Below are 27474 nucleotides of genomic sequence, written 5' to 3'. Positions count from 1 at the left end.
CCTGTGGGTCACATCTGGGTCATATCTGGGTCACTCCTGGGTCACCTCTGGGTCACCTGTGGGTCACCTTTGGGTCACCTGTGTGTCACCTTTGGGTCACATCTGGGTCATGTCTGGGTCATGTCTGGGTCACTTGTGTGTCACCTGTGTGTCACCTTTGGGTCACCTTTGGGTGACATCTGGGTCACCTTTGGGTCATCTTTGGGTCACCTTTGGGTCACCTTTGGGTCACATCTGGTTCACCTTTGGGTCACCCATGGGTCACCCGTGGGTCACCCATGGGTCACCCGTGGGTCACCGAGTCACTGGTGCCACACACGCCAGGTGCCCAGCACTTTGTCCCCTCCCTTTTTGTCCCCTCCCTTTTTGCCCCCACCCTCTTTGATCCCTTCTGTCCCATAGGGGGGGTTCAGGAGCCCCTGGGCTTTTGGGGTCCCCGCACACTTTTGGGGTCCCCCCGCACTTCTGGGGTCCCTGTAGAGTTTTGGGGTCCCCCCTCACCTTTGGGGTCCCCCCGCACTTTTGGGGTCCCCTTGAGCTGTGTCCAGTCCTCCCCGCCGGCAGGGGGCGCTGTGGCGGGCGGGCACGGCCTGGGCTGTGGCCGGTCCTCCCCGCCGGCAGGGGGCGCTGTGGCGGGCGGGCACCGCTCCTTCCCGCGTCTCGCTGGTTCCGGCGCCGGGCCCGGAGCGGCACCGGGATTGACCCGGGAGAGACCCGGGAGAGACCGGGAGAGGCCGGGAGCGGGAGAGGCGCTGGGAACGGGCCCGGGAGAGAGCGGGAGAGACCCGGGAAAGGGCCCGGGAGCGGCACCGGGAGCGGCACCGGGAGCGACCCAGGACCAGCCGCAGAGCGGTACCGGGAGCGACCCGGGAGTGACCGAGGACCGGCACCGGAGCAGCACCGGGAGCGGGAGCGACCCGAGAGTGACCCGGGAGTGACCCAGGACCGGCACCAGAGCGGTACCGGGAGCGACCCGGGAGTGACCCAGGACCGGCACCGGAGAGGGACCGGGAGCGACCCAGGACCGGCACCGGAGCGATACCGGGAGCGGCACCGGGAGTGACCCAGGACCAGCACGGGAGCAGCCCCGGGATCTGTCCCGGGATAAGCCCCGGGATCGGCCCCGGAGCGGTCCGGTCGCGGTACCGGGATCAGCCCCGGATCAGCCCCGGACCAGCCCCGGATCAGCCCCGGGACCAGCCCCGGACCAGCCCCGGATCAGCCCCGGATCAGCCCCGGACCAGCCCCGGATCAGCCCCGGATCAGCCCCGGATCAGCCCCGGGACCAGCCCCGGATCAGCCCCGGATCAGCCCCGGATCAGCCCCGGGACCAGCCCCGGATCAGCCCCGGATCAGCCCCGGATCAGCCCCGGGATCAGCCCCGGGACCAGCCCCGGATCAGCCCCGGACCAGCCCCGGATCAGCCCCGGGATCAGCCCCGGACCAGCCCCGGACCAGCCCCGGATCAGCCCCGGAGCGGTCCGGTCGCGGTACCGGGATCAGCCCCGGACCAGCCCCGGATCAGCCCCGGAGCGGTCCGGTCGCGGTACCGGGAGTGCCCCGGGATCAGCCCCGGATCAGCCCGGAGCGGTCCGGTAGCGGCCCCGCCATGTGGTTCATGTACGTGCTGAGCTGGCTGTCGCTGCTGCTGCAGGTGGCCTTTGTCACCCTGGCCATCGGTGAGAGCCCGGCCCGACATGTCGCGACAGAGCGGGGGGGGAGGGGGCCCCGCGGGTCCCGGGATTGGGGGCGGTCCCCGGGTGTCCCCAAAGGCTCAGAGTGTCCCCAAGGTTTGGGGTCCCCGGGTGTCCCCAAAGGCTCAGAGTGTCCCCAAGTTTGGGGTCCCCGTGTGTCCCCAAAGGCTCAGAGTGTCCCCAAGGTTTGGGGTCCCCGGGTGTCCCCAAAGGCTCAGAGTGTCCCCAAGGTTTGGGGTCCCCGGGTGTCCCCAAAGGCTCAGAGTGTCCCCAAGATTGGGGGGGTCCCCGGGTGTCCCCAAGCTCTTAAATTGTCCCAGGGATTTGGGGTCTGGGGGTGTCCCAGGGTTTGGGGTCCCCGGGTGTCCCTGAACCCCCAGAATGTCCCAAGGTTTGGGGTCCCTGGGTGTCCCCAAAGGCTCAAAGTGTCCCCAAGTTTGGGGTCCCCGGCTGTCCCAAGTTTGGGGTCCCCGGGTGTCCCCAAGCCCTCAAAGTGTCCTTGGGATTTGGGGTCTGGGGGTGTCCCCAGGGATTTGGGGTTTCTGGGTGTCCCCAAAGGCTCAGAGTGTCCCCAAGTTTGGGGTCCCTGGGTGTCCCCAAGCTCTTAAATTGTCACAGGGATTTGGGGTCTGGGGGTGTCCCCAGGGATTTGGGGTTTCTGGGTGTCCCCAAGCTCTCAGAGTGTCCCCAAAGTTTGGGGTGCCTGGGTGTCCCAAGTTTGGGGGGGGTCCCTGGGTGTCCCCAAGCCCTCAAAGTGTCCTTGGGGTTTGGGGTTTCTGTCCCCGAGCCCTCAAAGTGTCCCCAGGATTTGGGGTCCCTCAGTGTCCCTAAACCCCCCAAGTGTCCCCAAGTTTATGGGGGTCCCCGGGTGTCCCCAAGCTCTCCAAGTGTCCTTGGGATTTGGGGTCTGGGGGTGTCCCCAAAGTTTGGGGTCCCTGTGGGTGTCCCCAGGATTGGGGGGGTCCCTGGGTGTCCCTGAGCCCTCAGAGTGTCCCCAAAGTTTGGGGTCCCCAGGTGTCCCAAGTTTGGGGGGGGTCCCTGGGTGTCCCCAAGCTCTCCAAGTGTCCTTGGGATTTGGGGTCTGGGGGTGTCCCCAGGGATTTGGGATCTGGGGGTGTCCCCAAAGGCTCAGAGTGTCCCCAGGGTTTGGGGTCCCTGCGTGTCCCCAAACCCCCAGAATGTCCCAGGCTTGGGGGGGTCCCTGGGTGTCCCTGAGGCCGCAGAATGTCCCCAAGGTTTGGGGTCCCTGGGCGTCCCAAGATTGGGGGGCTCTCTGGGTGTCCCCGAGCCCTCAAAATGTTCCCAAGTTTATGGGGGTCCCCGGGTGTCCCCAAGCTCTCCAAGTGTCCTTGGGATTTGGGGTCTGGGGGTGTCCCCAGGGATTTGGGGTCTCTGGGTGTCCCAAAATTGGGGGGATCCCTGGGTGTCTTCAAGCCCTCAGATTGTCCCAGCATTTGGGGTCCCTGGGTGTCCCCAACCCTCCTGATGTCCCCAAGATTTGGTGTCCCCCAATATCCCCAGGATTTGGGGTTTCTGAGTGTCCCCAGCCCCCCTGATGTCCCCAAGATTTGGTGTCCCCAGGTGTCCCCAACCCCCCCTGATGTCCCCAGGATTTGGGGTCCCCGAATATCCCCAGGATCTGAGGTCCTTGGGTGTCCCCAACTCCCCCTGATGTCCCCAAGATTTGGTGTCCCCAGGTGTCCCCAACCCCCCCGATGTCCCCAAGATTTGGTGTCCCCAGGTGTCCCCAACTCCCCCGATGTCCCCAAGATTTGGTGTCCCCAACTCCCCCTGATGTCCCCAAGATTTGGTGTCCCCAGGTGTCCCCAACTCCCCCGATGTCCCCGAGATTTGGTGTCCCCAGGTGTCCCCAACTCCCCCTGATGTCCCCAAGATTTGGTGTCCCCAGGTGTCCCCAGCCCCCCCCGATGTCCCCAACCCCGCGTCCCCCGAACCCCCCTGAGCGCTTCCCCATCCCAGAGCTCCGCAATTCCCGCTTTTCCCCGAATCCCACCTTGGGGGCTGTGACACCATCAATGACGTCACTGATGACGTCATGGATGATGTCATTGATGACGTCACCGCCCGCAGCGGCCGGGCTGTATTACCTGGCGGAGCTGATCGAGGAGTTCACCGTGCTCACCAAGAGGATCATCAAGTACATGATCTGGGTGAGTGAAACCGGGAATTCCCACCGGGAATTCCCAAACCGGGAAATCCCAAACAGGAAATTCCCAACCGGGAAATCCCAACTGGAAATTCCCAAACCGCAAAATCCCAACCGGGAATTCCCAACCGGAAATTCCCAACAGGGAAATCCCAACCGGGAAATTCCCAACCGGAAATTCCCAAACTGGGAAATCCCAAACAGGGAAATCCCAACTGCGAATCTCAACTGAGAATTCCCAACCGCGAAATCCCAACCGGGAAATTCCCAACTGGAAATTCCCAACTGCGAAATCCCAACTGGAAAATTCCCAACCGGGAAATCCCAACCAGGAAATCCCAACCAGGAAATCCCAACCGGGAAATCCCAACCGGGAAATCCCAACCGAGAAATCCCAAACCGGGAAATCCCAACCGGGAAATTCCCAACCGGGAATTCCCAAACCTCGAAATCCCAATGGGAAATTCCCAACCAGGAAATTCCCAACTGGGAATCCCAACTGGAAATTCCCAACTGTGAATCCCAACCGGGAAATCCCAACTGGAAATTCCCAACCGGGAAATCCCAAACGGGAAATCCCAAACTGGGAAATCCCAACCATGAAATTCCCAACCAGGAAATTCCCAACTGTGAAATTCCCAACCAGGAAATTCCCAACCAGGAAATTCCCAATCAGGAAATTCCCAATGGGAAATTCCCAACCAGGAAATTCCCAACTGCAAATCCCAACTGGAAATTCCCAACCGGAAACTCCCAACCAGGAAATCCCAATGGGAAATTCCCAACCGGGAAATCCCAACCATGAAATTCCCAACTGGGAAATTCCCAACCAGAAAATCCCAACCGGGAATTCCCAACTGTGAATCCCAACAGGGAAATCCCAACCGGGAAATTCCCAACTGGAAATTCCCAAACCGCGAAATCCCAACCGGAAATTCACAACTGGAAATTCCCAAACCGGGACATCCCAACCGGGAAATCCCAACCGGGAAATCCCAAACCGGGAAATTCCCAACCGGGAATTCCAACCTCGAAATTCCCAACCGCGAAATCCCAACCGGGAAATCCCAACTGGGAATTCCCAAACCGGGAAATCCCAACCGGAAATTCACAACTGGAAATTCTCAAACCGGGAAATCCCAACCGGGAAATCCCAACCGGGAAATCCCAACCGGAAATTCACAACTGGAAATTCTCAAACCGGGAAATCCCAAACCGGGAAATTCCCAACCGGGAATTCCAACCGCGAAATCCCAACCGGGAAATCCCAACTGGGAATTCCCAAACCGGGAAATCCCAAACAGGGAAATCCCAACTGCGAATCTCAACTGGGAATTCCCAACCGCGAAATCCCAACCGGGAAATTCCCAACCGGAAATTCCCAACAGGGAATGCCCAACCCGGAAATCCCAAACCGGGAAATCCCAACTGCGAATCTCAACAGGAAAATTCCAACTGGAAATTCCCAACTGTGAAATTCCCAACTGCAAATCCCAACCAGAAATTCCCAACCAGGAAATTCCCAACCAGGAAATTCCCAACCAGGAAATTCCCAACTGTGAAATTCCCAATGGGAAATTCCCAACCAGGAAATTCCCAACTGGGAATCCCAACTGGAAATTCCCAACTGTGAATCCCAGCCGCGAAATTCCCAACTGGAAAATTCTCAACCGGGAAATCCCAACCATGAAATTCCCAACCAGGAAATTCCCAACTGTGAAATTCCCAACCAGGAAATTCCCAGCCAGGAAATTCCCAATGGGAAATTCCCAACCAGGAAATTCCCAACTGCAAATCCCAACTGGAAATTCCCAACCAGGAAATCCCAACCGGGAAATCCCAACTGGAAATTCCCAACCGGAAACTCCCAACCAGGAAATCCCAATGGGAAATTCCCAACCGGAAAATCCCAACCGGGAATTCCCAAGCCGGAAATTCCCAACTGGGAAATTCCCAACTGCGAATCCCAAACCGGGAAATCCCAACTGGAAATTCCCAACCATGAAATTCCCAACCATGAAATTCCCAATCGGGAAATTCCCAACTGGAAATTCCCAACCGGGAAAACCCAAACCAGGAAATCCCAACCGCGAATCCCAACTGGAAATTCCCAACAGGGAAATTCCAACTGGAAAATTCCCAACTGGGAAATTCCCAACCATGGAATTCCCAACCGGGAAAACCCAAACCAGGAAATCCCAACCGCGAATCCCAACCAGGAAATTCCCGGGAATTCCGCCCTCTTCCCCTCCCCCCTCCCCCCACTTTGGGAATCCTCAGATTCCCGGCCGGACCCCGGCGGGAATCGTCGATTCCGTCCGTGCCAGGCTGAGTTTTCTCTTGGAATTCCATCCCGGATTTCTTTTTTTTCCGTGGGTATTCCCAGTTTTCCTCGGCGGTGCTGGTGGGGCTGTACCTGTTCGAGCGATTCCCGGCGTTCCTGGTGGGAATGGGGCTCTTCACCAACCTCGTCTACTTCGGATTGCTCCGGACTTTTCCCTTCATCGTCCTCACCTCCTCCAACTTCATCCTGTCCTGCGGTCAGGGATCCCAGCCGGGGATTTGGGAATTCTGGGGATCAGGAAAGGGCTCGGAATGGCTCCAGAAATTTGGGATTCCCTGGGGATTCCCAAGGGCTCCGAGTGGTCCTGAAATTTGGGATCGTTGGATGCCCGGTCCAGGGGTTGGGGGTTCCTGGGTGTCCCGGAAATTTGGGATTTTGGGACTTCCCAAAACTCAGAGAATTCCAGAAATTTGGGATCCTTGGATACTCAAGAGGTCCAGGGAATTCCAGGGGTTGGGGGTTCCTGGGTGTCCCGGAAATTTGGGATTTTGGGGTTCTCCAATGGGTCGGAACATCCCAGAAATTTGGGATTCCAGGAGGTCCTCAAAGGCTCAAAAAATTCCAGGAATTTGGGATCCTTGGGCACCCCAAAGATTCTGGGAATTCCAAGGAATTGGCGGTTCCTGAGTGTCCCAGAAATTTGGGATTCCTGGAGATTCCCAAGGGCTCAGAGTGTCCCAGAAATTTGGGATTTTGGGACTTCCCAAAACTCAGAAAATTCCAGAAATTTGGGATCCTTGGATACTCAAGAGGTCCAGAGAATTCCAGGGGTTGGGGGTTCCTGGGTGTCCCGGAAATTTGGGATTTTGGGGTTCTCCAATGGGTCAGAACATCCCAGAAATTTGGGATTGCTGGGGGTCCTCAAAGGCTAAAAAAATTCCAGGAATTCGGGGTCCTTGGGCACCCCAAAAATTCTGTGAATTCCAAAGAATTGGGGCTTCCTGAGCGTCCCAGAAATTTGGGATTCCTGGAGATTCCCAAGGGCTCAGAGTGTCCCAGAAATTTGGGATTTTGGGACTTCCCAAAGCTCAGAAAATTCCAGAAATTTGGGATCCTTGGATACCCCAAAAGGTCCAGAGAATTCCAGGGGTTGGGGGTTCCTGGGTGTCCCGGAAATTCGGGATTTTGGAGTTCTCAAATGGGTCGGAACATCCCAGAAATTTGGGATTCCAGGAGGTCCTCAAAGGCTCAAAAAATTCCAGGAATTTGGGATCCTTGGGCGCCCCAAAAATTCCGGGAATTCCAAAGAATTGGGGATTCCTGAGTGTCCCAGAAATTTGGGATTCCTGGAGATTCCCAAGGGCTCAGAGTGTCCCAGAAATTTGGGATTTTGGGACTTCCAAAAGGTCAGAGAATTCCAGAAATTTGGGATCCTTGGATGCCCAGTCCGGGGGTTCCTGGGTGTCCAGGAAATTTGGGATCTTTGGGGTTCTCCAGGGGCTCAGAAAATTCCAGGAATTTGGGATTCCTGGAGATTCCCAAGGGCTCAGAGTGTCCCAGAAATTTGGGATTTTGGGACTTCCCAAAGCTCAGAGAATTCCAGGAATTTGGGATCCTTGGGTGCCACAAAAATTCTGGGATTTCCAAGGAATTGGGGGTTCCTGGGTGTCCTGGAAATTTGGGATCTTTGGGGTTCTCCAATGGGTCAGAACATTCCAGAAATTTGGGATTGCTGGGGGTCCTCAAAGGCTCAAAAAATTCCAGGAATTTGGGATCCTTGGGTGCCACAATAATTCCGGGAATTCCAAGGAATTGGTGGTTCCTGAGTGTCCCAGAAATTTGGGATTTTGGGACTTCCCAAAGCTCAGAGAATCCCAGAAATTTGGGATTGCTGGGGGTCCTCAGAGGCTTGGAAAATTCCAGGAATTTGGGATCCTTGGACACCCCAAAAATTCCAGGAATTCCAAGGAACTGGGGGTTCCTGAGTGTCCCAGAAATTTGGGATTTTGAGGATTTCCCAAAGACTCAGAAAATCCCAAAAATTTTGGGATCTCCGGGTTCTTCCGAACCCTCCAAAAACCCCCCCAAAAAATCCAAGATTTTCCCAAACCCTCTGGAAAAAAAAAATAAAAAAAAATCCAAGAAACGAAAAAATCCCCAAATTCCGGGCTTTGGGAATGGGGGGAGGGCTCCAAAATTTGGGAATTTCCCTTTGGAATGTGCTGATCCCGCTGTTTTTCCCTGTTTTTCCCGGCAGTGCTGGTCGTGGTCAATCACTACCTGGCATTCCAATATTTTGCCGAGGAATTTTATCTCTTCTCCGAGGTGAGATCCCGTCGGGAAGCAAAATCACTGGGATTTTCCAAGGAAAAAATGGAAAATCCCAAATTTTTTTGGGTTAAAATATCAAAATCTTGGGATTTTCCAAGATAAAAATGGAAAATCCCAGATTTTTTTGGGTTAAAATATGAAAATCCCGGGATTTTCCTGGGAAAAAATGGAAAATCCCAAATTTTTGGGGGTTAAAATATCAAAATATTTTTTCCAGGGAAAAAATGGAAAATCCCCAATTTTTTGGGTTAAAATATCAAAATCCTGGGATTTTCCAGGGAAAAAATGGAAAATCCCAAATTTTTGGGGTTAAAATATCAAAATCCTGGGATTTTCCTGGGAAAAAATGGAAAATCCCAAATTTTTTGGGTTAAAAATATCAAAATCCTGGGATTTTCCCAGGAAAAAATGGAAAATCCCAAATTATTTTGGGTTAAAATATCAAAATATTTTTTCCTGGGAAAAAATGGAAAATCCCCAATTTTTTTGGGTTAAAATATCAAAATCCTGTGATTTGCCTGGGAAAAAAATGGAAAATCCCAAATTTTTTTGGTTAAAATATCAAAATCCTGGGATTTTCCAAGGAAAAAAATGGAAAATCCCAAATTTTTTGGGTTAAAATATCAAAATCCTGGGATTATCTTGGGAAAAAATGGAAAATCCCAAATTTTTTGGGTTAAAATATGAAAATCCTGGGATTTTCCCAGGAAAAAAATGGAAAATCCCAAATTTTTTGGGGTTAAAATATGAAAACCCCGGGATTTTCCTGGGAAAAAATGGAAAATCCCAAATTTTTTTGGGTTAAAATATCAAAATCCTGGGATTTTCCTGGGAAAAAATGGAAAATCCCAAATTTTTTGGGGGGTTAAAATATCAAAATATTTTTTCCAGGGAAAAAATGGAAAATCCCAAATTTTTTTGGGTTAAAATATCAAAATCCCGGGATTTTCCTGGGAAAAATGGAAAATCCCAAATTTTTTGGGGTTAAAATATCAAAATCCTGGGATTTTCCTGGGAAAAAATGGAAAATCCCAAATTTTTTGGGGGGTTAAAATATGAAAATCCTGGGATTTTCCTGGGAAAAAATGGAAAATCCCAAATTATTTGGGGTTAAAATATCAAAATCCTGGGGTTTTCCTGGGAAAAAATGGAAAATCCCCAATTTTTTTGGGTTAAAATATCAAAATCCCGGGATTTTCCTGGGAAAAAATGGAAAATCCCCAATTTTTTGGGTAAAAATATCAAAATCCTGGGATTTTCCTGGGAAAAAATGGAAAATCCCCAATTTTTTGGGTAAAAATATCAAAATCCTGGGATTTTCCTGGGAAAAAATGGAAAATCCCAAATTATTTGGGGTTAAAATATCAAAATCCCGGGATTTTCCTGGGAAAAAATGGAAAATCCCAAATTATTTGAGGTTAAAATATCAAAATATTTTTTCCTGGGAAAAAATGGAAAATCCCAAATTTTTTTGGGTTAAAATATCAAAATCCTGGGATTTTCCTGGGAAAAAAATGGAAAATCCCAAATTTTTTTGGTTAAAATATCAAAATCCTGGGATTTTCCAAGGAAAAAAATGGAAAATCCCAAATTTTTTGGGTTAAAATATCAAAATCCTGGGATTATCTTGGGAAAAAATGGAAAATCCCAAATTTTTTGGGTTAAAATATGAAAATCCTGGGATTTTCCCAGGAAAAAAATGGAAAATCCCAAATTTTTTGGGGTTAAAATATGAAAATCCCCAGATTTTCCTGGGAAAAAATGGAAAATCCCAAATTTTTTGGGGTTAAAATATGAAAACCCCGGGATTTTCCTGGGAAAAAATGGAAAATCCCAAATTTTTTTGGGTTAAAATATCAAAATCCTGGGATTTTCCTGGGAAAAAATGGAAAATCCCAAATTTTTTGGGTTAAAATATCAAAATATTTTTTCCTGGGAAAAAATGGAAAATCCCAAATTTTTTGGGGTTAAAATATCAAAATCCCGGGATTTTAAGGGTTTTTTTTCCCAGTTTTTATTTTTTTTGGGATTTTCCTGAGTTTTTAAAATTCCTGGGAATTCGCAGGTTTGGGGTTTTCCCGAGAAATTCCGGGAATGTGGAAAATTCATTTCGGTTTATCCCTAAAAATCGGGGAATTCGCGTGGTTCAAATTCCGGGTTTTTCCCGTTGGGAATTCCCGTTCCTGGTTTTTCTGGAATTCCATGAGGAAAATCCCAATTCCGTAAAAATGGAGGAAAAATCCCCGTTTTTCCCATGAAATTGTTTTGGGGGAGATTTCATGGAATTTAAATATTCCGGCTGGAATTTTTTGGGAATTCCGGCTGGAATTGTTGGGAATTCCAGCTGGAATTTTTTGGGAATTCTGGCTGGAATTTTTTAGGAATTCCGGCTGGAAGTGTTGGGAATTCCGGCTGGGATTTTTTGGGAATTCCGGCTGGAATTGTTGGAAATTCTGTCCGGAATTTTTTGGGAATTCCAGCTGGAATTTTTTGGGAATTCCAGCTGGAATTGTTGGGAATTCCAGCTGGATTTTTTTTTTAATTCCAGCTGGAATTTTTGGGGAATTCTGGTTGGATTTTTTTGGGAATTCCGGCTGGAATTGTTGCGAATTCTGGTTGGAATTTTTTGGGAATTCCGGCTGGAATTGTTGGGAATTCTGGCTGGAATTTTTGGGAATTCTGGCTGGAATTGTTGGGAATTCTGAATGGAATTTTTTGGGAATTCTGGTTGGAATTGTTGGGAATTCTGTCTGGAATTTTTTAGGAATTCCGGCTGGAATTTTTTGGGAATTCTGGCTGGAATTTGTTGGGAATTCCGCAGGTTCTGGCGTATTTCACCTTCTGCCTGTGGCTGATTCCCTTCGCCTTCTTCGTGTCGCTGTCGGCCGGGGAGAACGTCCTGCCCTCCACCGTGCAGCCCGGAGGTGGGAACCGCCCCGGGAACAGCGGGAATAACGGCGGGAATAACGGCGGGAATAACGGCGGGAATAACGGGAATGGCGGGAATAACGGCGGGAATAACGGCGGGAATAACGGCGGGAATAACGGCGGGAATATCGGGAATGGCGGGAATATCGGGAATGCTGGGAATGGGAATATCAGGAATGGGAACGGGAATGGGAGTGGGGATGGGATCGGGAATGGGAATATTGGGATTGGGAATGGGATCAGGAATATTGGGAATGGGAGCGGGAACAGGAATGGGAGTGGGAGCGGGAATGGAATCGGGAATGGGAACAGGAACGGGAATGGGAATGGGAACAGGAATGGGAGCGGGAATGGGATCAGGAATGGGATCAGGAGTATCGGGAACGGGAATGGGAGCGGGAATGGCAGGAATGGGAACAGGAATGGGAATGGCGTGAATGTCAGGAATAGTGGGAATGGTGGGAATGGGAATATTGGGAATGGGAGTGGGAACAGGAATATCGGGTATGGGAATGGGGACAGGAACGGGAGCGGGAATGGGAACAGGAATGTCGGGAATAGTAGGATTGGCGTGAATGGGAATGGGAATGGCGGGAATGGGAACAGGAATGGGAATGGCGTGAATGTTGGGAACAGTGGGAATGGCAGGAATGGGAATATTGGGAATGGGAGCGGGGACAGGAATGGGAATGGGAACAGGAATGTCGGGTATGGGAATGGGAACAGGAGCAGGAACAGGAATGTCGGGAATAACGGGAATAATGGGAATAGCGGGAATGGGAATATTGGGAATGGGAGCAGGAATGGGAATATTGAGAATGGGAGTGGGAACAGGAATGGGAATGGGAGCGGGAATGGAATCGAGAATATCGGGAACGGGAATGGGATTGGGAATGGGAACAGGAGCAGGGACAGGAATGTCGGGAATAACGGGAATAACGGGAATATTGGGAATATTGGGAATGGGAGCGGGAACAGGAATGGGAATGGGATCGGGAATGGGATCGGGAATATTGGGAACGGGAATGGGATTGGGAATGGGAACAGGAGCGGGAACAGGAATATCAGGTATGGGAATGGGGACAGGAACAGGAGCGGGAATGGGAAAAGGAATGGCGGGAATAATGGGAATGGTGGGAATGGGAATATTGGGAATGGGAGCGGGAATAACGGGAATATTGAGAATGGGAACGGGAACAGGAATATCAGGTATGGGAATGGGGACAGGAACAGGAGCAGGAATGGGAGCAGCAATGGCGGGAATGGGAATGGGAACAGGAATGGGAATGGCGTGAATGTCGGGAATAGTGGGAATGAGAATAGTGAAAATGGGAATATCGGGTATGGGAATGGGGACAGGAACGGGAGCGGGAATGGCGGGAATGGGAATGGGAGCGGGAACGGGAATGGCGTGAATGTCGGGAATAACGGGAATAACGGGAATGAGAATGGGAATATTGGGAATGGGAGTGGGAGCGGGAATGGGAGTGGGAGCGGGAATGGAATCGGGAATGGGAACAGGAACGGGAATGGGAATGGGAGCGGGAATGGGAACAGGAATGGGAATGGCGTGAATGTCGGGAATAGTGGGAATGGCGGGAATGGGAATATTGGGAATGGGAACAGGAATGGGAATGGGATCAGGAATGGCAGGAATGGCAGGAATAACGGGAATGGCGGGAATGGGAATATTGGGAATAGGAGTGGGAATAACGGGAATATTGAGAGTGGAAACGGGAATGGGAATGGGATTGGGAATGGGATAGGGAATATCGGGAACGGGAATGGGATTGGGAATGGGAACAGGAGCAGGGACAGGAATGTTGGGAATGTCGGGAATAATGGGAATGGCGGGAATGGGAATGGGAATATTGGGAATGGGAGTGGGAACAGGAATGGGAATGGGGTTGGGAATGGGATCGGGAATATTGGGAACGGGAATGGGATTGAGAATGGGAACAGGAGCGGGAACAGGAATATCAGGTATGGGAATGGGGACAGGAACGGGAGCGGGAATGGGAACAGGAATGGCGGGAATAATGGGAATGGCGGGAATGTCGGGAATAGTGGGAATGGCGGGAATGGGAATAGTGAAAATGGGAATATCGGGTATGGGAATGGGGACAGGAACAGGAGCGGGAATGGCGGGAATGGGAATGGGAATGGGAGCGGGAACGGGAATGGCGTGAATGTCGGGAATAACGGGAATAACGGGAATGAGAATGGGAATATTGGGAATGGGAGCAGGAATGGGAATATTGAGAATGGGAATGGGAATGGGAGCGGGAATGGGAATGGCGTGAATGTCGGGAATAGGAGGAATAGCGGGAATGGGAATATTGAGAATGGGAACGGGAACAGGAATGGGAATGGGAGCGGGAATGGGATCAGGAATATCGGGAACGGGAATGGGATTGGGAATGGGAACAGGAGCAGGGACAGGAATGTCGGGAATGGCAGGAATAACAGGAATGGCGGGAATGGGAATGGGAATATTGAGAATGGGAACGGGAACAGGAATGGGAATGGGAGCGGGAATGGAATCGGGAATATTGGGAACAGGAACGGGAGCGGGAATGGGAGCAGGAATGGGAACAGGAATGGCAGGAATAACGGGAATGGCGGGAATGGGAATATTGGGAACGGGAGAGGGAATAACGGTAATATTGAGAATGGGAACAGGAATGGGAATGGGAATGGGAGCGGGAATGGGATCAGGAATATCAGGAATGGGAATGGGATTGGGAATGGGAACAGGAACGGGAGCGCGAACGGGAGCAGGAATGGCGGGAATGGGAATGGGAACGGGAGCAGGAACGGGAATGGTGTGAATGTTGGGAATAACAGGAATAACGGGAATGGGAATGGGAGTATTGGGAATGGGAGCAGGAATGGGAATATTGAGAATGTGAATGGGAACGGGAATGGGAGCGGGAATGGGAATGGCGTGAATGTCGGGAATAGTGGGAATGGCGTGAATGTCGGGAATAGTGGGAATGGCGGGAATGGGAATAGTGAAAATGGGAATATCGGGTATGGGAATGGGAGCAGGAATGGGATCGGGAATGTGTGCGGGAACGGGATTGGGAATGGGAATGGGAGCGGGAATGGGATCAGGAATATCGGGAACAGGAATGGGATTGGGAATGGGAACAGGAGCGGGAACAGGAATGTCGGGAATGAGAATGGGAACGGGAATGGGAGCGGGAACGGGAATGGAAATGGAAATGGGAATGGTGTGAATATCGGGAATAGCAGGAATATTGGGAATGGGAACGGGAACGGGAGCAGGAATGGGATCAGGATCGGGATAGAGAACGGGATCGGGAATATTGGGAATGGGATCAGGAATTGAAACGGGAATTGGCTCAGGATCGGGAATATCGGGAAGGGGAATGGGGACGGGAGCAGGAATGGGATCAGGAATAGGATTGGGAATATCGGGATCGGGATCAGGAGTGGGATCAGGAATATCGGGAAGGGGAATGGGATCGGGAATATTGAGAATGGGAATGGGAGCAGGAATGGGAACGGGAATATCGGGAATTGGAATGGGATTGGGAATGGGAACGGGAGCGGGAAATGGGATCAGGAATAGGAATATTTGGAACAGGAATGGGAATGGGATTGGGAATGGGATCGGGAATATCGAGAATGGGATCGGGAATGGGATCAGGATCGGGAATGGGATTGGGAGCGGGAAAGGATTTAAAACTCGTCTGGTTCTGGAATGTCCCGGAAATTTGGGGTTTTTTGGGTGTGGAATGTGTCGGGAATTTGGGATCTTTGGGGTCTCAGAGCCTTTGGAGAATCCCAGAAATTTGGGATCCTTGGGAGATTCCAAGGGCTCAGAGAATCCCAAAAATTTGGGATCCTTGGGGTCTCTGAACCCTCGGAAAATCCCAGGGAATTTGGGTTCCCAAACCTCCAAAATTCCCAGGGAATTTGGGATTCCTGGGAGATTCCAAGGGCTCAGAGAATCCCAAAAATTTGGGATCCTTGGGGTCTCTGAACCCTTGGAAAATCCCAGAAATTTGGGATCCTTGGGGTCTCTGAACCCTCAGAAAAATCCCGGGGATTTGGGTTCCCAAAACCTCCGAAATTCCCAAAAAATTTATGCTCCCAGATCACCCCAAAAAATCCCATCCCGCGTTCCCAGCCGGATCTTCCCTCAGGGATCATCCACAACAAATCCGGGAATTCCGACCCAGCCAGGAAATTCCTTCCCGAGATCCCAATCTCCCCTTTCCCGGCGGGATCCGTTCCCGCCCCTCTGGAATTCCCATTCCCTCTTTTCCTCAGACGACGTCGTCTCCAATTATTTCACCAAGGGAAAACGCGGGAAGCGCTCCGGGATTCTCCTGATTTTCTCCTTTATCAAGGAAGCCATCCTGCCCAGCCGACAGAAAATCTACTGAAATCCGGGAATTTCCCGGGAATTTCCCCACGGATCCTCATCCGGGATTATCCCAAACTGTGCCTCTCTCCGCCGGGAATTCCTCGGGGAATTCGGACTCGGACGCTCCTGGAGCGCTTGGAGCTTTTCCGGCTTTTTTTTTTTTCCCCCCCCTGGCTGACGTCGGGATGGGAATTTTGGGAATTTTTGGGAATTTTTGGGAGTTTTCCCGATTCCCGGGTTTTTTTTTTTTTTATGGAGACGCTCCCGACAGAGCCGCGGATTGGAAAGAAACCGGGAAAAATCGGGAGAAATCCGGAGGATTTTTACGGAGCTGTCCCTTCATCCCGTTTTTTTTCCAGAGGGAAAGGACCTGGAATGATCCCAAAAAAAACCCCCCAAAATCTCGGGATTTGGGAGGTTTAAATCCCGGAAATTCCCCGTTTTTCCCCTCCAGCAAAACTTTGGGAAGGAGTTGATGGATTTCCATGGGAATCTCCTCGGTTTTCCAGGGAATTCCCAGAATTCCCGGATTTTTCCTTCTTCCTTTTCCAAAGGAAAATCTTCCAAGGGAGATGAAAATTCCATCCTAAAATTCCCGGTTTTATTTTTCTCCTCCCCCTGGAATTCTCCTGAATTCCCACAGAAAAATTCCAAGAGGAATTTCGGGAAAAGGATCTCGAATCCCACGGAATTCCAACCGGGAGAATCCCAACCCTCTGCCCGATTTGTTTTAGGGAAAAAAATTCCGTTGGAAAAGTTGGAATTTTCCCTTTGAGACCTCTGGATTGGCTTTTTTTTTTTTTCCCCCACTTTTCTGGATTTGCTGGAAAATTCCTGGATTTGGGAATGGGATGAACCAGGACGGGAACGAGGAAATTCAGGAATTCCCGATTCCCTTAAATCCCGATTTTTTCCCGGGATCCAGGATGGGATCCCGGGCGTTTTTCCAACCCAGATCCCGCTCGGAATTTCCTGGAGCTGAAGCAGATTCCAGGGAAATTGCGGAATTCCAGAACTTTCTCAGCAGGAAAAGGAAAATCCGGGATGAAACCTCCCTGAATTTGGGAAAGCCGTTCCCGGGAATTCCGGGAAGGCGAGAAATTCACGGCTAAGATGGAAAATCCCAGATTTTCCTTGAGGATTTGAGGGTTTTCCTTGGGATTTGGATTTTTCCGGATCCCTGGAAGGATCCAGGGCCGGGATTGTGGAATTTGGGTGGAATTTTCCCACCGGAATTCCGGGATTTTCGGGGGAAAAATCCTCAGATTCCGATCCCAGCTCCCCCATCCCTTGGGATCACCGATTTTCCTGGATCGGGAAAGTGCAGGAAAAGTGGGAATTTCCATTCCCTGGAATTTCCCTGGAAGCAGCAGGGAGAGCCCAAAAAAAAAAAAAAAAAAAGCCGGATTTGGAAAAATCCGGGAAGAAACTCCAAGATTTGGGGGAAAAAAAATCCGGGAAAATTTCCTGCTCCTTTTTCCAGCAGGAATTTCCCTTTTCCAGGTTTTTTTTTTTGGGCGGGAATTCAGCCTCTCCCTCCCGATTTTCCTCCTGGAAAATCCGCAGGGAAAAGGAGCAGGAATTCAAGGAAATCCGGGAAAATCCCAGAAAATCCCTCCCAGCCTTAAATATTCCAGGAAAAGTGGGGAAAAATAAAAAAAAAAAAAATCAATCCGGGATAAATCCGAAGGAATTCCTGGGGAATGGAGGATTTGGGATTCCCGGGAAAAGAGCTTTGGAATGCCGGGAATAATTCCGGCTGATCCCAAATCCAAAGGAAATAAAGGATTTGATTTGGATGTTGTAGAAAAGGAGGAGCTGCCGGAGGTTCTGTGGGATTTTGGGAAGAGATTCCCGGATTTTTGTTTTGGGGGGGGTGGAATTTTGAGGGTGGAATTCCGGCGGATCCTTGGGAATGTTTTCAAGGCCTGGATCCGTTTGGAATTACGGGATTTGGGGGGGGTGGGGTTTGGGTGATTCCCGAGCCAAAGCGGTGCGGAATTCCATGGAATGCTGGTTTTTCCAGGGATTCCCAGGAGGGTGGGAAATTCTGGGAAAAGAGGCTGGAAAATCCTGGGAAAAAAAGGTGGAAAACCCTGGGAATTCAGAGTGGAAAATCCCAGGAAAGGAGGGTGGGAAATCCTGGGAATTCAGAGTGGAAAAACCTGGGATAAAAAGGTGGAAAATCCCAGGAAAGAAGGGCAGGAACTTTTGGGAAAAGAGGGTGGAAAATCCTGGGAATTCAAAGTGGAAATCCTGGGAATTCTGCGTGGAAAATCCTGGGAATGAGACTGGAAAATCCCGAGGGAAAAAAGGTGGAAAATCCTGGGAGAAGAGGCTGGAAAATCCTGGGTATTCAGGGTGGGAAATCCTGGGAATTCAGAGTGGAAAAACCTGGGCTAAAAAGGTGGAAAATCCCAGGAAAGAAGGGCAGGAAATTCTGGGAATGAGGCTGGAAAATCCTGGGAATTCAAAGTGGAAAATCCTGGGAAAAAAAAAGTTGGAAATCCTGGGAATTCAGAGTGGAAAAACCTGAGATAAAAAGGTGGAAAATGCCAGGAAAGAAGGGCAGGAAATCCTGGGAATTCTGTGTGGAAAATCCTGGGAATGAGGCTGGAAAATCCCGAGGAAAAAAAGGTGGAAAATCCTGGGAAAAGAGGCTGGAAAATCCTGGGAATTCAGAGAGGAAAATCCTGGGAAAGGAGGCAGGAAAATTCTGGGCTAAAAAGGTGGAAAATCCCAGGAAAGAAGGGCAGGAAATTCTGGGAATGAGGCTGGAAAATCCCGGGAATTCAGGGTGGGAAATCCTGGGAAAAAAAAAGTTGGAAATCCTGGGAATTCAGAGTGGAAAAACCTGAGATAAAAAGGTGGAAAATGCCAGGAAAGAAGGGCAGGAAATCCTGGGAATTCAGAGTGGAAAAACTTGGGATAAAAAGGTGGAAAATCCCAGGAAAGAAGGGCAGGAAATCCTGGGAATTCTGTGTGGAAAATCCTGGGAATGAGACTGGAAAATCCCGAGGAAAAAAAGGCGGGAAATCCTGGGAAAAGAGGCTGGAAAATCCTGGGAATTCAGAGAGGAAAATCCTGGGAAAGGAGGGTGGGAAATACTGAGAATTCATAGTGGAAAAATCTGGGATAAAAAGGTGGAAAATTCTGGTAAAGAAGGGCAGGAAATTCTTGGAATTCATGGTGGAAAATCCCGGGAATTCAGAGTGGAAAAACCTGGGCTAAAAAGGTGGAAAATCCTGGGGAAGGAGGCAGGAAAATTCTGGGAAAAGAAGGTGGAAAATCCCAGGAAAGAAGGGCAGGAAATTCTGGGAATGAGGCTGGAAAATCCTTGGGAAGAAAAGGTGGAAAATCCTGGGAATTCACAGTGGAAAATCCTGGAATAAAAAGGTGGAAAATCCCAGGAAAGAAGGGCGGGAAATCCTGGGAAAAGAGGGTGGAAAATCCCTGGAAATGAGGTAAAATCCTGGGATTTCAGGGCGGAAAATCCTGGGAATTCACAGTGGGAAATCCCAGGAAAAGAAGGTGGAAAATCCCGGGAATTCAGGGTGGGAAATCCCGGGAAGCAGCTCCTGTCCCATCCCTGTCCCTTCCCAACGGGAATTGTTGTCCATGGAATTGTTTTCCATGGAATTGTTTTCCGTGGAAGATCCGGGGCCCGGCGCCGCCGCTCTGGGATGGATTCCAGCTCCCAATCCCAAATTTTCCAGGATTGGCCTCCCCCTCACGGCCCCCGGGACACCGAGCTGGGATCCCCTGGAATTCCTCTGGAATTCTTCTGGAATAATCTGGAATCCCTCCAGAATTCCCCTGAAATTTCTCTGGAATTCCCTGAGATTCCTCTGGAATCCTCCTGGAATTTCTCTGGAATTCTTTTGGGATTTCCCTGGAATTCCTCTGGAATCCCCCTGGAATTTCTCTGGAATCTCTCCAGAATTCCCCTGAAATTTCTCTGGAATTTCTTCGGGAATGGGGGAAAGGTGGGAAAAGGGGTGGGGAAAAAAGGGGGGGAAAAGGGGGGGAGGGGCCTTGGGATGGATGGAATTCCATTGGGATGGATGGAATTCCTTTGGGATGGATGGAATTCTGTTGGGATGGAATGGCCTCAGGATGGAATTCCTTTGGGATGGACAGAATTCCATTGGGATGGGTGGAATTCTGTTGGGATGGATGAGATTCATTGGGATGGATGGAATTCCGTTGAGATGGATGGAATTCCTTTGGGATGGACAGAATTCCATTGGGATGAAATGGCTTTGGAACGGAATTCCATTGGAATGGAATTCTGTTGGGATGAAATGTTATTGGGATGGAATTCCTTTGGGGTGGATGGAATTCCATTGGGACGGACAGAATGATCCTAGGGATGGAATTCCAATGGGATGGAATGGCCTCGGCATGGATGGAATTCCATTAGAATGGAATTAGAAAAATGAATTAGAAATTCTGTTGGGATGGATGGAATTCCTTTGGGATGGAGAGAATTCCATTGGGATGAAATGGCCTCGGGATGGAATTCCATTGGGATGGGACAGCCCTAGGGATGGACGGAATTCTGCTGGGATGGAATTTCAATGGGATGGGATTCCCTTGGGATGGACGGAATTCCATTGGGATGGAACGGCTTGGGATGGAATTCCTTTGGGATGGATGGGATTCCATTGGGATGGACGGAATTCCATTGGGATGGAACGGCTTGGGATGGAATTCCTTTGGGATGGGTGGGATTCCATTGGGATGGACAGAATTCCATTGGGATGGATGGAATTCCATTAGGATGGAATTCCATTGGGATGGACAGAATTCCCTTGGGATGGGCGGAATTCCATCGGGATGCATGGAATGGCCTTGGGATGGAATTCCAATGGGATGGAGAGAATTCCATTGGGATGAAATGGCTTTGGAATGGAATTCCATTAGAATGGACAGAATTCCATTGGGATGGATGGAATTCCATTAGAATGGAATTCCATTGGGATGGGTGGAACGGGCTTGGGATAGAATTCCGTTGGGATCTGTGGAATTCCATTGGGATTGAATTCCATTGGGATGGATGGAATTCCATTAGGATGGAATTCTGCTGGGATGGATGGAATTCTGCTGGGATGGACACAATTCCATTGGCATGGACACAATTCCCTTGGGATGGAGAGAATTCCCTTGGGATGAACACAATTCCCTTGGGATGGAGAGAATTCCCTTGGGATGGACACAATTCCATTGGGATGGACACAATTCCCTTGGGATGGACACAATTCCATTGGGATCTCAAAACCCACAGAGGAACATTTGGGATTTTCCACGGCGGGATGGGACGGGCTGGGATTTCTCCCCCAAAACACGGAATTCTGGGATTTGGGGGGAGCTCGGGATGGGCTCCGGGGATTCCCAGGGCTGGCAATTCCGTGGCCGCGGAAGGAAACGTCGGAGCACGAAGGGATTTGGAGACCACGGTGGTTTATTCCCAAAAAAGATTGTTTTCCCTAATTTTAGGGAAGGGGGAATTTAGGGAAGGGGGAATTTAGGGAAGGGGGATGGGATTTTAGGGATGGGAGATTTCAGGGAAGAGGGAATTTAGGGAAGAGGGATTTTGGGAAAGGGGAATTTTAGGAAAGGGGAATTTTAGGGAAGGGGGATGGGATTTTAGGGAAGAAGGAATTTAGGGAAGAAGGAATTTTAGGGAAGGGGGATGGGATTTTAGGGATGGGAGATTTTAGGGAAGGGGGATTTCAGGGATTTGTGGGGATTTTAGGGAAGGGAAATTTCAGGGAAGGGGAATTTTGGGGGAGATTTTAGGGATTTGTGGGGATTTCAGGGAAGGGGGATTTCAAGGAAAGAAGATGGAATTTTAGGGAAGGGGGATGGGATTTTAGGGAAGGGGAATTTTAGGGAAGGGGGATGGGAATTTAGGGAAGGGGGAATTTAGGGAAGAGGGAATTTAGGGAAGAGGGGATTTAGGGAAGGGGGATTTCAGGGAAGAGGGAATTTAGGGAAGAAGGAATTTAGGGAAGGGGAATTTAGGGAAGAGGAAATTTAGGGAAGAGGAAATTTAGGGAAGGGGGAATTTAGGGAAGAAGGAATTTAGGGAAGGGGGAATTTAGGGAAGAGGAAATTTAGGGAAGAAGGAAATAAAGAAGGAAATTAGGGAAGAGGGAATTTAGGGAAGAGGGATTTCAGGGAAGAGGGAATTTAGGAAAGAAGGAATTTAGGGAAGAGGGGATTTAGGGAAGAGGGGATTTAGGGAAGGGGGATAGGATTTTAGGGACGGGGAATTTCAGGAATTCCGGGAATTTCCGGAATTTCAGGATCGGGGCTCACAGGGCCGTGCCCTGCTCGGGCGCCTTGGCCTCGCGGGGGTAGAACTCGGCCAGGACGTTTTCCGGGATGCGCTTGAGGAGCTGCTTGGGGAAGATCCTCAGGAGCCGCCAGCCGATGTCCAGCGACTCGAAAATGCTCCGGTTCTCGTAGGGCCCTGCCGGAGGATTTCGGGATGCGGGAACGGCTCTTCCCGATCCCGAATTCCCGGATTTGGGGCGGGGGGCTGACCCTGGGAGATGAAATGCTTCTCGAACTTGTGCAGGAACTCCAGGTACAGGAGGTCATCGGCCGATAGCGCCTCCTCGCCCACCACGGCCTTCATGGCCTGCACGTCCTTGCCGATGGCGTAGCAGGCGTACTGCGGGATCCCGGGATTCCAGCCATGGATCGGGATGGGCACGGATCCCACGGCCCGGCCGGGAACACCTCCCACCGGCCCGGGGGGCTCCGAGCTCCATCCAACCCAGCCCGGGTGGATCCAAATCCATCCCAACCCGGCCTTGGGCATTCCCAGGGATCCAGGGATCCACAGGAAATCTGGGAATTGCAGCCCAGGCAGGAATTCCTTGCCAAGATCCCAGCCCAATCTCCCCTTTCCCACTGGAAGCCATTCCCTGGCTCCTGGCCCTGCAGCCCTTGGTCCCAGTCCCTCTCCAGCTCTCCTGGAGCCCCTGCAGGGACTCTCAGCATTCCCTGCATTTTGCCCTTCTCCAGGGGAACATTCCCAGCTCTCCCAGAAAGCCTGGCTCCAGAATCCTGGAATGGTTTGGGTGGGAAGGGACCTTCAATCCCATCCCATTCCAACCCCATCCATGGGCAGGGACTTTCCCCTATCCCAGCTGGATCCAAGCCCTGGCCTTGGACATTCCCAGGGATTTGGGGCAGTCCCAGAATTCCCAGGTGCTGTCACTTTCCCTGGATTCTCCCCACATCCCAATAAAGGCAGCTCAGGATTTGGGATTTGGAACAGCCCGTGGAGCTCAATGGGATCCAGTCCTGAATCATCCCAAAATCTCAGCTCCCCTCTGGAATCCCGTGGCCATTCCCAGGGCTCTGAGCTCTCCCTGGATTTTTCCCTTCTCCAGGGGAACATTCCCAGAATTCCCAGCCTGGCTCCAGAGCAGCTCCAGCCCTCGGAGCATCCCCAGAACCTCCTCTGGAATTGCTCCAGCGGATTTGGGATTTGGGATCTGGAGCAGCTCTGCAGGAGGAGCCTCACCCAGGCAGGGACGGGAGGCCCTGAGGTGACAAATGCCACCCCCCGAGTGTCCCCAAGGCCTCACCAGCTGGTTGGACACGTCCCCGTGGTCCTTCCGGGTCATTCCCTCTCCGATGGCCGATTTCATCAGCCGGGACAGGGAGGGCAGAACGTTGATGGGGGGGTAAATCTGTGGGGTGAGAGTGACCCCGGTGTGGGACCCCACCCCTATGCACGGTGTTCCCATCCTGGAGCTGGATCCATCCCTGGATCCATCCCTGGATCTGATCCATCCCTGGATCCATCCCTGGATCCATCCCTGGATCTGATCCATCCTTGGATCCATCCCTGAATCCATCCCTGGATCTGATCCATCCTGGATTCATCCCTGAATCCATCCTTGGATCCATTCCTGCACCCATTCCTGGATCTATCCTGGATCCATCCTCGGTTTGATCCATCCCTGGATCCATGCCTGGATCCATCCCCTGATCCATCCTGGATCTATCCCATGATCCATCCTGGATCCATCCTCGATCCATCCTGGATCCATCCCATGATCCATCCCCTGATCCATCCTGGATCTATCCCATGATCCATCCCTGGATCCATCCCAGATCCATCCCAGATCCATCCCCTGATCCATCCCCGGATCCATCCCCAATCCATTCCCAGATCCATCCCCGATCCATCCCTGATCCATCCCAGATCCATCCCAGATCCATCCCTGGATCCATCCCAGATCCATCCCTGGATCCATCCCAGATCCATCCCAGATCCATCCCTGATCCATCCCCAATCCATCCCATGATCCATCCCTGGATCCATCCCCGATCCATCCCAGATCCATTCCCAGATCCATCCCTGGATCCATCCCTGGATCCATCCCAGATCCATCCCAGATCCATTCCCAGATCCATCCCTGGATCCATCCCTGGATCTATCCCAGATCCATCCCCGATCCATCCCTGGATCCATCCCAGATCCATCCCTGGATCCATCCCAGATCCATCCCCGATCCATCCCCGATCCATCCCAGATCCATTCCCAGATCCATCCCCGATCCATCCCGGAGATGTTGGGAATGGCTTTGGGGTCCCACCTGGCGGTTGTGGAGCTGCCGGTCCACGTAGATCTGTCCCTCGGTGATGAATCCGGTCAGGTCGGGGATGGGGTGGGTGATGTCTGGGGTGGGGGGACAATGGGGGGTGAGACCCCCAGAGTGGGGGACAGGGGACAGCGCCGCCGTCACATCTGTGGGGCAGCACGGCCCCCACTGGGGCCAGCAGGGGGGCTTTGGGGTCACCTCCCCTGTCCTGGTGACAAGGACCCCAAAATGGGATGGGGTGGGGTGGCTGGGATGGCTTAGGGGGGTCTCAGTGTCGCCCCCCCTGTCCTGGAGATGGGGACCCCAAAATTGGAGGGGATGGGGTGGGGTTGAGTGGCTGGGGTGGCTCAGAGAGGTTTTGGTGTCACCTCTCCTGTCCTGGTGACAAGGACCCCAAAATGGGAGGGGGTGGGGTGGGATGGGATGACTCAGATGGGTTTTGGTGTCACCCCCTTGTCTGGCTGCTGAGAACCCCAAAACAGGCTGGGGTGGCTCAGAGGGGTCCTGGTGTCACCTCCCCCATCCTGGAGATGGGGACCCCAAAACAGGAGGGGATGGGATGGGATGGGGTGGCTTGGATGGCTCAGAGAGGCTTTGGTGTCACCCCCTTGTCCTGGTGACAAGAACCCCAAAATGGGATGGGATTGGATGGCTCAGAGGGGTTTTGGTGTCACCCTCCCTGTCCTGGAGATGGGGACCCCAAAACTGGATGGGGTGGGGTGGCTCAGAGGGGTCCTGGTGTCACCCCCCTTGTCCTGGAGATGGGGACCCCGAAACAGGAGGGAATGGGATGGGGTGGCTTGGATGGCTCAGAGGGGTTTTGGTGTCACCCCCTTGTCCTGGAGATGGGGACCCCAAAATGGGATGGGATTGGATGGCTCAGAGGGGTCTCAGTGTCACCCTCCCTGTCCTGGAGATGGGGACCCCAAAATTGGATGGAGTGGGGTGGCTCAGAGGGGTCCTGGTGTCACCTCCCCCATCCTGGAGATGGGGACCCCAAAATTGGATGGGGTGGGATGGCTCAGAGGGGTCTCAGTGTCACCTTCCCCATCCTGGATATGGGGACCCCAAAACAGGAGGGGATGGGGTGGCTTGGATGGCTCAGAGGGGTCTCAGTGTCACCCTCCCTGTCCTGGTGACAAGAACCCCAAAATTGGATGGGATGGGGTGGCTTGGATGGCTCAGAGGGGTTTTGGTGTCACCCCCTTGTCCTGGAGCTGGGAAACCCAAAACAGGCTGGAATGGCTCAGAGGGGTCTCAGTGCCACCCCTCTTGTCCTGGAGATGGGGACCCCAAAATTGGATGGGGTGGGGTGGCTCAGAGGGGTCTCACTGTCACCCTCCCTGTCCTGGTGACAAGAACCCCAAAATGGGATGGGATTGGATGGCTCAGAGGGGTTTTGGTGTCACTTCCCCTGTCCTGGTGACAAGAACCCCAAAACAGGCTGGGGTGGCTCAGAGGGGTTTTGGTGTCACCTCTCCTGTCCTGGTGTCAAGAACCCCAAACCGAGAACTACTGAGAACTTTTTGGGGGGACACTCAGAACTCTCCAACCCTAAATCACCCCCACAACGCCACCACCCCAGGAGCTCCCCAAAAGCGGCTCAGACCGGAGCCATTTGGGACTTCCTGAGCGGGGGAAATCCCGATTCCCGTGGTGTTCCCACGCCATCCCGCTCCTCCCGGCGCCGCTGACCGTCGTTGGGCATGGTGAGGATGGGGATCTGGGTGATGGAGCCGTTCCTGCCCTCCACGCGCCCGGCGCGCTCGTAGATGGTGGCCAGGTCCGTGTACATGTAGCCGGGGAAGCCGCGGCGACCTGGGACCTCCTCCCTGGCTGCCGAAACCTGCGGGGTTAGAGGGGTCAGAGAGCCCCAAACACCCCAAAAAACCCCCAAAAACCCCAAAAACCCCAAACACCCCAAAAACCACGGGAGGAACGAGGGATACGGGTGTTCCGAGCAGTACAGGAAACCCCAAAAAGCTCTGGGTGTGCTGGGTGCCCCAAACACCCCCAAAAACCCCCAAACACCCCAAAAAACCCCCCAAAACCCCCAAAAACCACAGGAGGAATGAGGGATACGGGTGTTCTGAGCCGCTCAGGAAACCCCAAAAAACCCCAGGGTGTGCTGGGTGCTCCAAACACCCCAAAAACCCCCAAACACCCCCAAAAACCCCCCAAACACCCCCAAAAACCCCGGCTGTGCTGGGTGCCCGAAAAACCCCAAAGAACCCCCAAATACCCCAAAAACCCCAAACACCCCAAAAACCCCAAACACCCCCAAACATCCCAAACACCCCCCAAAACCCCGGGTGTGCTGGGTGCTCCAAACACCTCAAAAACCCCGGGTGTGCTGTGTGCCCTGAAAACCCCAAACACCCCAAAAACCCCCAAAACACCCCAAAAACCCCCCAAACACTCCCAAAAACCCCAGGTGTGCTGGGTGCCCCAAACACCTCAAAAACCCCGGGTGTGCTGTGTGCCCTGAAAACCCCAAACACCCCAAAAACCCCCAAACACTCCCAAAAACCCCAGGTGTGCTGGGTGCCCCAAACACCCCAAAAACCCCCAAACACCCGAAAAACCCCAAACACCCCCAAACAACCCCAAAACCCCCAAACACCCCCAAACACCTCAAAAAAACCCAAACACCCGAAAAACCCCAAACACCCCCAAACAACACCAAAACCCCCAAACACCCCCAAAACCCCCGGGTGTGCTGGGTGCCCCGAAAACCCCAAAAACCCCAAATACTTCATAACCCCCAAACACCCCAAAAACCACTGGACCCCCCCAGCTGTCCTTGTCACCCTAAACACCCCATAAACCCCACAAGGATCCCCAGCTGTCCTTGTCACCCCACAAGGACCCCCAGGTGCCATTGTCACCCCTGAGAGACACCCAGGTGCCATTGTCACCCCCCAGGGACCCCCAGGTGTCCATGTCACCCCCCAGGGACCCCCAGGTGCCATTGTCACCCTCCAAGAACCCTCAGGTGCCATTGTCACCCCCAAAAGGACCCCCAGGTGCCATTGTCACCC

The 27474-nt window shown here is 52.1% G+C and overlaps 2 protein-coding genes across 3 annotated transcripts in view; one reads left to right on the top strand and one right to left on the bottom strand.

Annotated features, from left to right (window-relative positions):
- Positions 1 to 657: 657 nt before the first annotated feature.
- On the top strand, positions 658 to 17614 carry TEX261 (testis expressed 261). 2 transcript variants are annotated; one of them, XM_086889955.1, is made up of 7 exons: positions 658 to 906; positions 1015 to 1679; positions 3786 to 3865; positions 6248 to 6401; positions 8403 to 8470; positions 11298 to 11400; positions 15707 to 17614. In XM_086889955.1, the coding sequence occupies exons 2-7, from the start codon at positions 1610 to 1612 to the stop codon at positions 15820 to 15822; spliced, it is 591 nt and encodes a 196-aa protein (XP_086746081.1). In that variant the 5' UTR covers positions 658 to 906; positions 1015 to 1609; the 3' UTR covers positions 15823 to 17614. The 2 variants fall into 2 exon arrangements, with proteins under 2 accessions (XP_086746081.1, XP_086746079.1); XM_086889953.1 differs by having other exon boundaries at positions 658 to 1288; positions 1504 to 1679.
- A 3635-nt stretch (positions 17615 to 21249) lies between these two features.
- Positions 21250 to 27474, bottom strand: part of ATP6V1B1 (ATPase H+ transporting V1 subunit B1) — a 31095-nt gene continuing 24870 nt past the window's right edge. Inside the window, exons 10-14 of the mRNA XM_086889577.1 lie at positions 26129 to 26279; positions 24428 to 24510; positions 23411 to 23515; positions 22356 to 22485; positions 21250 to 22281 (exon numbers count right to left, since the gene is read on the bottom strand). Coding sequence (XP_086745703.1) covers positions 22124 to 22281; positions 22356 to 22485; positions 23411 to 23515; positions 24428 to 24510; positions 26129 to 26279 — 627 coding nt within the window. The 3' untranslated portion in view covers positions 21250 to 22123. The remainder of the gene's footprint in view (positions 22282 to 22355; positions 22486 to 23410; positions 23516 to 24427; positions 24511 to 26128; positions 26280 to 27474) is intronic.

Source organism: Cyanistes caeruleus, chromosome 5 (assembly GCF_971803275.1).
Source record: "Cyanistes caeruleus chromosome 5, bCyaCae1.hap1.1, whole genome shotgun sequence".
Classification (NCBI taxonomy): Eukaryota; Metazoa; Chordata; class Aves; order Passeriformes; family Paridae; genus Cyanistes; species Cyanistes caeruleus.
This window is presented reverse-complemented; position numbering and strand designations above follow the sequence as displayed.

What these genes read in the sequence shown, in the direction of transcription:
- TEX261 (XM_086889955.1), top strand. Translation starts at nt 1,610, where the DNA reads ATGTGGTTCATGTACGTGCTGAGCTGGCTGTCGCTGCTGCTGCAGGTG. An exon ending in CTTTGTCACCCTGGCCATCG is followed by an intron (nt 1,680 to 3,785) that starts GTGAGAGCCCGG and finishes CACCGCCCGCAG; the next exon opens with CGGCCGGGCTGTATTACCTG. An exon ending in TCATCAAGTACATGATCTGG is followed by an intron (nt 3,866 to 6,247) that starts GTGAGTGAAACC and finishes GGGTATTCCCAG; the next exon opens with TTTTCCTCGGCGGTGCTGGT.